This window comes from Epinephelus fuscoguttatus, linkage group LG24 (genome assembly GCF_011397635.1).
Source record: "Epinephelus fuscoguttatus linkage group LG24, E.fuscoguttatus.final_Chr_v1".
Lineage (NCBI taxonomy): Eukaryota > Metazoa > Chordata > Actinopteri > Perciformes > Serranidae > Epinephelus > Epinephelus fuscoguttatus.
Window position 1 is genome coordinate 22,310,714 of NC_064775.1, and position 10,000 is coordinate 22,320,713.

At 63.3% G+C, this 10,000-nt stretch overlaps 1 protein-coding gene across 1 annotated transcript; it reads left to right on the top strand.

Moving 5' to 3' along the window:
• The first annotated feature begins 5,855 nt into the window (after positions 1–5,855).
• Positions 5,856–6,878, top strand: LOC125884645 (translation initiation factor IF-2-like). The gene has a single exon (XM_049569622.1). It carries the CDS (start codon positions 5,856–5,858, stop codon positions 6,876–6,878), a length of 1,023 nt encoding a protein of 340 aa, XP_049425579.1.
• The last annotated feature ends 3,122 nt before the right edge of the window (positions 6,879–10,000 follow it).

Below are 10,000 nucleotides of genomic sequence, written 5' to 3' on the forward strand. Positions count from 1 at the left end.
CGCAGGGTCCCCCAGGCTGTCCGGAGGCTCCCCCGGAGAGAGGGGAGAGAGCTGGCCATGGAGCTGGGAGAGGAGGGATTCATTAAAGCCGGGCTCCGGGGCTGCGCGGAGGTGGGTGAGAGGGAGGCCTGGGAGCTGGAGAGTCTCCCCCAGGAGAGGGTGAAGTGAGGCTGGGAGAGGAGGGATTCATTCCCCCTTTAAAGCCAGGCTCCGGGGCTGCGCGGAGGTGGGAGAGAGGGAGGCCTGGGAGCTGGAGAGTCTCCCCCCAGGCAGGGGAGAGAAGACAGCCACATACAGCCAGGGAGCTGGGTGAAGTCAGGCTGGGAGAGGAGGGATAAATCCCCCCTTTAAAGCCAGGCTGCGGGGCTGCGTGGAGGTGGGAGAGAGGGAGGCCTGGGAGCTGGAGAGTCTCCCCCCAGGCAGGGGAGAGAGAAGAGAGCCACACGCAGCCATGGAGATGGGTGAAGTCAGGCTGGGAGAAGTGGGATTCATTCCCCCTTTAAAGCCAGGCTGCGGGGCTGCGTGGAGGTGGGAGAGAGGGAGGCCTGGGAGCTGGAGAGTCTCCCCCCAGGCAGGGGAGAGAAGACAGCCACACGCAGCCATGGAGCTGGGTGAAATCAGGCTGGGAGAGGAGGGATTCATTCCCCCCTTTAAAGCCAGGCTGCGGGGCTGCGTGGAGGTGGGAGAGAGGGAGGCCTGGGAGCTGGAGAGTCTCCCCCCAGGCAGGGGAGAGAGAAGAGAGCCACACGCAGCCATGGAGATGGGTGAAGTCAGGCTGGGAGACGTGGGATTCATTCCCCCTTTAAAGCCGGGCTGCGGGGCTGCGTGGAGGTGGGTGAGAGGGAGGCCTGGGAGCTGGAGAGTCTCCCCAGGAGAGGGTGAAGTGAGGCTGGGAGAGGAGGGATTCATTCCCCCCTTTAAAGCCGGGCTCCGGGGCTGCGTGGAGGTGGGAGAGAGGGAGGCCTGGGAGCTGGAGAGTCTCCCCCAGGAGAGGGTGAAGTGAGGCTGGGAGAGGAGGGATTCATTCCCCCTTTAAAGCCAGGCTCCGGGGCTGCGCGGAGGTGGGAGAGAGGGAGGCCTGGGAGCTGGAGAGTCTCCCCCCAGGCAGGGGAGAGAAGACAGCCACATACAGCCAGGGAGCTGGGTGAAGTCAGGCTGGGAGAGGAGGGATAAATCCCCCCTTTAAAGCCAGGCTGCGGGGCTGCGTGGAGGTGGGAGAGAGGGAGGCCTGGGAGCTGGAGAGTCTCCCCCCAGGCAGGGGAGAGAGAAGAGAGCCACACGCAGCCATGGAGATGGGTGAAGTCAGGCTGGGAGAAGTGGGATTCATTCCCCCTTTAAAGCCGGGCTGCGGGGCTGCGTGGAGGTGGGTGAGAGGGAGGCCTGGGAGCTGGAGAGTCTCCCCAGGAGAGGGTGAAGTGAGGCTGGGAGAGGAGGGATTCATTCCCCCTTTAAAGCCGGGCTCCGGGGCTGCGTGGAGGTGGGAGAGAGGGAGGCCTGGGAGCTGGAGAGTCTCCCCCAGGAGAGGGTGAAGTGAGGCTGGGAGAAGTGGGATTCATTCCCCCTTCAAAGCCGGGCTCCGGGGCTGCGTGGAGGTGGGAGAGAGGGAGGCCTGGGAGCTGGAGAGTCTCCCCAGGAGAGGGTGAAGTGAGGCTGGGAGAAGTGGGATACATCCCCCCTTTAAAGCCGGGCTCCGGGGCTGCGCGGAGGTGGGTGAGAGGGAGGCCTGGGAGCTGGAGTGTCTCCCCAGGAGAGGGTGAAGTGAGGCTGGGAGAAGTGGGATACATCCCCCCTTTAAAGCCGGGCTCCGGGGCTGCGCGGAGGTGGGAGAGAGGGAGGCCTGGGAGCTGGAGAGTCTCCCCCGGGCAGGGGAGAGAAGACAGCCACACGCAGCCATGGAGATGGGTGAAGTCAGGCTGGGAGAGGAGGGATTCATTCCCCCCTTTAAAGCCAGGCTGCGGGGCTGCGTGAAGGTGGGTGAGAGGGAGGCCTGGGAGCTGCAGAGTCTCCCCCCAGGCAGGGGAGAGAAGACAGCCACATGCAGCCATGGAGATGGGTGAAGTCAGGCTGGGAGAGGAGGGATAAATCCCCCCTTTAAAGCCAGGCTACAGGGCAGGGAGAGGCTGGGTGGGAGGGAGGCCTGGGAGCTGCAGAGTCTCCCCCCAGGCAGGGGAGAGAAGACAGCCACACGCAGCCATGGAGATGGGTGAAGTCAGGCTGGGAGAGGAGGGATTCATTCCCCCCTTTAAAGCCAGGCTGCGGGGCTGCGTGGAGGTGGGTGAGAGGGAGGCCTGGGAGCTGGAGAGTCTCCCCAGGAGAGGGTGAAGTGAGGCTGGGAGAGGAGGGATTCATTCCCCCCTTTAAAGCCTGCATCCAGAGCTGGGTGGAGGTGGGAGAGAGGGAGGCCTGGGAGCTGCAGAGTCTCCCCCCAGGCAGGGGAGAGAAGACAGCCACACGCAGCCATGGAGATGGGTGAAGTCAGGCTGGGAGAGGAGGGATTCATTCCCCCCTTTAAAGCCAGGCTGCGGGGCTGCGTGGAGGTGGGTGAGAGGGAGGCCTGGGAGCTGCAGAGTCTCCCCCCAGGCAGGGGAGAGAAGACAGCCACACACAGCCATGGAGCTGGGTGAAGTCAGGCTGGGAGAGGAGGGATTCATTCCCCCCCTTTAAAGCCTGCATCCAGAGCTGGGTGAAGGTGGGTGAGAGGGAGGCCTGGGAGCTGCAGAGTCTCCCCCCAGGCAGGGGAGAGAAGACAGCCACACACAGCCATGGAGCTGGGTGAAGTGAGGCTGGGAGAAGTGGGATTCACTCCCCCCTTTAAAGCCTGCATCCGGGGCTGGGTGAAGGTGGGTGAGAGGGAGGCCTGGGAGCTGCAGAGTCTCCCCCCAGGCAGGGGAGAGAAGACAGCCACACGCAGCCATGGAGCTGGGTGAAGTCAGGCTGGGAGAGGAGGGATTCATTCCCCCCTTTAAAGCCTGCATGCGGGGCTGGGTGAAGGTGGGTGAGAGGGAGGCCTGGGAGCTGGAGAGTCTCCCCAGGAGAGGGTGAAGTGAGGCTGGGAGAGGAGGGATTCATTCCCCCCCTTAAAGCCTGCATCCAGAGCTGGGTGAAGGTGGGTGAGAGGGAGGCCTGGGAGCTGGAGAGTCTCCCCCCAGGCAGGGGAGAGAAGACAGCCACACACAGCCAGGGAGATGGGTGAAGTGAGGCTGGGAGAGGAGGGATTCATTCCCCCCCTTAAAGCCTGCATCCAGAGCTGGGTGGAGGTGGGTGAGAGGGAGGCCTGGGAGCTGCAGAGTCTCCCCCCGGGCAGGGGAGAGAAGACAGCCACACGCAGCCATGGAGCTGGGTGAAGTCAGGCTGGGAGAGGAGGGATTCATTCCCCCCTTTAAAGCCAGGCTCCAGAGCTGGGTGAAGGTGGGTGAGAGGGAGGCCTGGGAGAGTCTCCCCCCAGGCAGGGGAGAGAGAAGACAGCCACATGCAGCCATGGAGATGGGTGAAGTCAGGCTGGGAGAGGAGGGATTCATTCCCCCTTTAAAGCCTGCATCCAGAGCTGGGTGAAGGTGGGTGAGAGGGAGGCCTGGGAGCTGCAGAGTCTCCCACCAGCCAGGGGAGAGAAGACAGCCACACGCAGCCATGGAGCTGGGTGAAGTCAGGCTGGGAGAGGAGGGATTCATTCCCCCCTTTAAAGCCAGGCTCCAGAGCTGGGTGAAGGTGGGTGAGAGGGAGGCCTGGGAGCTGCAGAGTCTCCCCCCAGGCAGGGGAGAGAAGACAGCCACACGCAGCCATGGAGATGGGTGAAGTCAGGCTGGGAGAGGAGGGATTCATTCCCCCTTTAAAGCCTGCCTGCGGGGCTGGGTGAAGGTGGGAGACAGAGAGAGGGAGGCCTGGGAGCTGGAGAGTCTCCCCAGGAGAGGGTGAAGTGAGGCTGGGAGAGGAGGGATTCATTCCCCCCTTTAAAGCCTGCATCCAGAGCTGGGTGGAGGTGGGAGAGAGGGAGGCCTGGGAGCTGCAGAGTCTCCCCCCAGGCAGGGGAGAGAAGACAGCCACACCCAGCCATGGAGCTGGGTGAAGTGAGGCTGGGAGAAGTGGGATTCACTCCCCCCTTTAAAGCCTGCATCCAGAGCTGGGTGGAGGTGGGAGACAGAGAGGCCTGGGAGCTGGAGAGTCTCCCCTCAGGAGAAAGTGGAGAGAAGAGGGAGGGAGGGAGGGAGACAGACAGACAGCCAGCCATGGAGCTGGGTGAAGTGAGGCTGGGAGAGGAGGGATTCATTCCCCCCTTTAAAGCCTGCATCCAGAGCTGGGTGAAGGTGGGTGAGAGGGAGGCCTGGGAGCTGCAGAGTCTCCCCCCAGGCAGGGGAGAGAAGACAGCCACACGCAGCCATGGAGCTGGGTGAAGTCAGGCTGGGAGAGGAGGGATTCATTCCCCCCTTTAAAGCCTGCATCCAGAGCTGGGTGAAGGTGGGTGAGAGGGAGGCCTGGGAGCTGCAGAGTCTCCCCCCAGGCAGGGGAGAGAAGACAGCCACACGCAGCCATGGAGATGGGTGAAGTCAGGCTGGGAGAGGAGGGATTCATTCCCCCTTTAAAGCCTGCCTGCGGGGCTGGGTGAAGGTGGGAGACAGAGAGAGGGAGGCCTGGGAGCTGGAGAGTCTCCCCAGGAGAGGGTGAAGTGAGGCTGGGAGAAGTGGGATTCATTCCCCCCTTTAAAGCCTGCATCCAGAGCTGGGTGAAGGTGGGTGAGAGGGAGGCCTGGGAGCTGCAGAGTCTCCCCCCAGGCAGGGGAGAGAAGACAGCCACACGCAGCCATGGAGCTGGGTGAAGTCAGGCTGGGAGAGGAGGGATTCAGTCCCCCCTTTAAAGCCTGCATCCAGAGCTGGGTGAAGGTGGGTGAGAGGGAGGCCTGGGAGCTGCAGAGTCTCCCCCCGGGCAGGGGAGAGAAGACAGCCACACGCAGCCATGGAGCTGGGTGAAGTCAGGCTGGGAGAGGAGGGATTCATTCCCCCCTTTAAAGCCTGCATCCAGAGCTGGGTGGAGGTGGGTGAGAGGGAGGCCTGGGAGCTGCAGAGTCTCCCCCCAGGCAGGGGAGAGAAGACAGCCACATGCAGCCATGGAGATGGGTGAAGTCAGGCTGGGAGAGGAGGGATTCATTCCCCCCTTTAAAGCCTGCATCCAGAGCTGGGTGAAGGTGGGTGAGAGGGAGGCCTGGGAGCTGCAGAGTCTCCCCCCAGGCAGGGGAGAGAAGACAGCCACACGCAGCCATGGAGCTGGGTGAAGTCAGGCTGGGAGAGGAGGGATTCATTCCCCCCTTTAAAGCCAGGCTCCAGAGCTGGGTGAAGGTGGGTGAGAGGGAGGCCTGGGAGCTGCAGAGTCTCCCCCCAGGCAGGGGAGAGAAGACAGCCACACGCAGCCATGGAGATGGGTGAAGTCAGGCTGGGAGAGGAGGGATTCATTCCCCCCTTTAAAGCCTGCATCCAGAGCTGGGTGAAGGTGGGTGAGAGGGAGGCCTGGGAGCTGCAGAGTCTCCCCCCAGGCAGGGGAGAGAGAAGAGAGCCACATACAGCCATGGAGCTGGGTGAAGTCAGGCTGGGAGAGGAGGGATTCATTCCCCCCTTTAAAGCCTGCATCCAGAGCTGGGTGAAGGTGGGTGAGAGGGAGGCCTGGGAGCTGCAGAGTCTCCCCCCAGGCAGGGGAGAGAAGACAGCCACATACAGCCAGGGAGATGGGTGAAGTCAGGCTGGGAGAGGAGGGATACATTCCCCCCTTTAAAGCCTGCATCCAGAGCTGGGTGAAGGTGGGTGAGAGGGAGGCCTGGGAGCTGCAGAGTCTCCCCCCAGGCAGGGGAGAGAAGACAGCCACACGCAGCCATGGAGATGGGTGAAGTCAGGCTGGGAGAAGTGGGATTCATTCCCCCCTTTAAAGTCAGGCTCCAGAGCTGGGTGAAGGTGGCAGAGGCGGAGGGCGGCGGGTCCGTCGGGGCCAGCGAGGGCCGAGCCCCCGGGGGTGCCCGGCGCGAGCGGGGGCTCCGTGGGTCGCGTGGGGGCCGAGCACCGGGGGGTCCGCCCTTCGGCGGGGTCCGGGGGTCCGCGTTCGGGCCGGCGGCGGCCCCCGTTGCGCTCCCCGGCCTCGGGGCGGGGAAATGGACGGGCTGGCAAAGGCCGGGCGGAATCGGAGCTCATGCCCCCTTTAATTTTTTTCAGCGGCGAGGAGGGGCGGCGGGTCGGTCGGGGCCAGCGCGCCGCGCCCCGGGGGTGCCTGGCGCGAGCGGGGGCTCCGTGGGTCGCGTGGGGGCCGAGCACCGGGGGGTCCGCCCTTCGGCGGGGTCCGGGGGTCCTCGTTCGGGCCGGCGGCGGCCCCCGTTGCGCTCCCCGGCCTCGGGGCGGGGAAATGGACGGGCTGGCAAAGGCCGGGCGGAATCGGAGCTCATGCCCCCTTTAATTTTTTTCAGCGGCGAGGAGGGGCGGCGGGTCGGTCGGGGCCAGCGAGAGCCGCGCCCCGGGGGTGCCTGGCGCGAGCGGGGGCTCCGTGGGTCGCGTGGGGGCCGAGCACCGGGGGGTCCGCCCTTCGGCGGGGTCCGGGGGTCCTCGTTCGGGCCGGCGGCGGCCCCCGTTGCGCTCCCCGGCCTCGGGGCGGTGAAATGGACGGGCTGGCAAAGGCCGGGCGGAATCGGAGCTCATGCCCCCTTTAATTTTTTTCAGCGGCGAGGAGGGGCGGCGGGTCGGTCGGGGCCAGCGAGCCGCGCCCCGGGGGTGCCCGGCGCGAGCGGGGGCTCCGTGGGTCGCGTGGGGGCCGAGCACCGGGGGGTCAGCCATTCGGCGTGGGCCGGGGGGTCCGCGTTCGGGCCGGCGGCGGCCGTTCGGGGGCTCCGCGGCGATGGGAGAGGGAGATAGGCAGCCTGGCAAAGGCTGGGTGGAAACGGAGCTCATGCCCCCTTTAATGCCTGTCACCAGTGCGTGGCGGAGGTGCGAGAGGCGGAGATCGGAGGCTCCCAGAGAGGGGTAGAGGGAGAAATGGATCAAAACGGGAGAAAGCCTGCCTGCCTGCCTGCCTGCCTGCCTGCCTGCCTGCCTGCCTCCCTCCCTCCCTCCCTCCCTCGTTTCATTCTTCCAGGGCTTCATCACGGAGGGAGAGAGGGAGGTCGTTCGTTCGTTCGGAGGCTTCCAGCCAGGGGGAGAAGAGGGAGGGAGGGAGGGAGGGAGGGAGGGAGGGAGAGAGAGATGCGGGGGGAAATCCGTTAAAATCGAGCGCGGGGGCTCTCCGTCGCTCGTTTCCAGTGTTAAAGCAATGCGGCCGGAGTACCAGGGGCGCGAGGGTGAGGACGGGAGACGGGCCCGGGGTGAGCGGCGGAGCTCCGGCCGCCTCCGCCCGCTCCCTCTCCCCGCCAGAGCCGTTGAAACAACTCGGCAGCAGCGGTGATTTCCAGACCTCTAAGTTTGAGACGGGGAGAGGGCGCGGGGGAAGCGGCGGAGCTCGGGCCGCCTCCGCCCGCGCCTTCTCCCCGTCAAACACTTAGAAAAATTCCAGCAGCAGTGATTTCCCCAAACCTCTAAGTTTCGGACGGGGAGAAGGCGGGCGCGGAAGCGGGTAGAGGTCCGCCGCCTCCCCTTCTCCCTCCCGTCTGACACACTTAGGGGCGGTTTTCCAAGCTACCCTCTGCACGATTTGAGAAACCTACTTTTTGAAAAGCGGGACCTCCAGGGAAGAGGTCCCGGCGGCCTCCCAGCTCGTTCCCCAGGCAGGGGAGGCCCCGTATCGGCCAGAGTCGGCCGCCTCAACAGCCTCTCCAGCCCCAGGCACAGAAACACACACGCACCCAACGCACCCTGACCGATTGGCACTCGTGACCCGCCATCGGAGGGCCCCCGCCGGCCGGCCCAGCGCCGGTGTTCGGGCGGACGGTTCCTCCGGACCGCGGGTTCGCCTCTATGGCCGGGAGGACCCCCCCCCGGGCGCTCCGCGCGCCCGGCTCTCTCTCCCCCGGCCGAGCGATTTGCAGCGTGACCGAGAAGCCCCGTCTGTCCCAGGTGTCCGATGACGGAGCCCGCCGCGGGGTCGGCGGTTCTCCCCCCCCAGAAACGAACCTCCCCGCCCACGGGTGGCGGCGGAAAAGCTCCGGCAAACACCCAGTTTCTCAAAACCTAACGCACAGACCCCCCCATTGACGGGGGCCGCCCGATGGCACTCACACTGGTCGCCTCGGTGGGCCGGCTCAGCGTGCTCGCGGCAGCAGCAGGCGGGCTGGCCCTCCAGCGCAAACGGTGGAAAAAAAAACACACACCGATCTCACCCCAGCGAGAGAGCGGGCCCGGCGCGGGCCGGCCGCTCCGCGCTCGAGAGGGGAGAGGCTACCTGGTTGATCCTGCCAGTAGCATATGCTTGTCTCAAAGATTAAGCCATGCAAGTCTAAGTACACACGGCCGGTACAGTGAAACTGCGAATGGCTCATTAAATCAGTTATGGTTCCTTTGATCGCTCCAACGTTACTTGGATAACTGTGGCAATTCTAGAGCTAATACATGCCAACGAGCGCTGACCTCCGGGGATGCGTGCATTTATCAGACCCAAAACCCATGCGGGGTGCCCCCCGGGGCGCCCCGGCCGCGTTGGTGACTCTAGATAACCTCGAGCCGATCGCTGGCCCTCGTGGCGGCGACGTCTCATTCGAATGTCTGCCCTATCAACTTTCGATGGTACTTTCTGTGCCTACCATGGTGACCACGGGTAAAAGGGAATCAGGGTTTGATTCCGAAGAGAAAGCCTGAAAAAATGGCTACCACATTCAAGGAAGGCAGCAGGTGCACAAGTTACCCACTCCCGACTCAGGGAGGTAGTGATGAAAAATAACAATACAGGACTCTTTCAAGGCCCTGTAATAGGAATGAGTACACTTTAAATCCTTTAACGAGGATCAATTGGAGGGCAAGTCTGGTACCAGCAGCCGCGGTCATTCCAGCTCCAATAGCGTATCTTAAAGTTGCTGCAGTTAAAAAGCTCGTAGTTGGATCTCGGGATCGAGCTGACGGTCCGCCGCGAGGCGAGCTACCGTCTGTCCCAGCCCCTGCCTCTCGGCGCCCCCTCGATGCTCTTAGCTGAGTCGCCTGCGTGGTCCGAAGCGTTTACTTTGAAAAAATTAGAGTGTTCAAAGCAGGCCCGGTCGCCTGAATACCGCAGCTAGGAATAATGGAATAGGACTCCGGTTCTATTTTGTGGGTTTTCTCTCTGAACTGGGGCCATGATTAAGAGGGACGGCCGGGGGCATTCGTATTGTGCCGCTAGAGGTGAAATTCTTGGACCGGCGCAAGACGGAACGAAAGTGAAAACATTTGCCAAGAATGTTTTTATTAATCAAGAACAAAAGTTGGAGGTTCGAAGACGATCAGATACCGTCGTAGTTCTGACCATAAACGATGCCAACTAGCGATTCGGCGGCGTTATTCCCATGACCCGCTGGGCAGCGTCCGGGAAACCAAAGTCCGGGGGGGGGGTATGATTGCAAAGCTGAACTTTAAAGGAATTGGTGGAAGGGCACCACCAGGGGTGGAACCTGCAGCTTAATTTGACCCAACATGGGAAACCTCACCCGGCCCGGACACGGAAAGGATTGACAGATTGATAGCTCTTTCTCGATTCTGTGGGTGGTGGTGCATGGCCGTTCTTAGTTGGTGGAGCGATTTGTCTGGTTAATTCCGATAACGAACGAGACTCCGGCATGCTAACTAGTTACGCGGCCCCGTGCGGTCGGCGTCCAACTTCTTAGAGGGACAAGTGGCGTTCAGCCACACGAGATTGAGCAATAACAGGTCTGTGATGCCCTTAGATGTCCGGGGCTGCACGCGCGCCACACTGAGTGGATCAGCGTGTGTCTACCCTTCGCCGAGAGGCGTGGGTAACCCGCTGAACCCCACTCGTGATAGGGATTGGGGATTGCAATTATTTCCCATGAACGAGTAATTCCCAGTAAGCGCGGGTCATAATCTCTCGTTGATTAAGTCCCTGCCCTTTGTACACACCG

Bases quoted from the DNA above. Each gene is read 5' to 3' on its own strand.
- LOC125884645 (XM_049569622.1), top strand. From the start codon at position 5,856: ATGGAGATGGGTGAAGTCAGGCTGGGAGAAGTGGGATTCATTCCCCCC.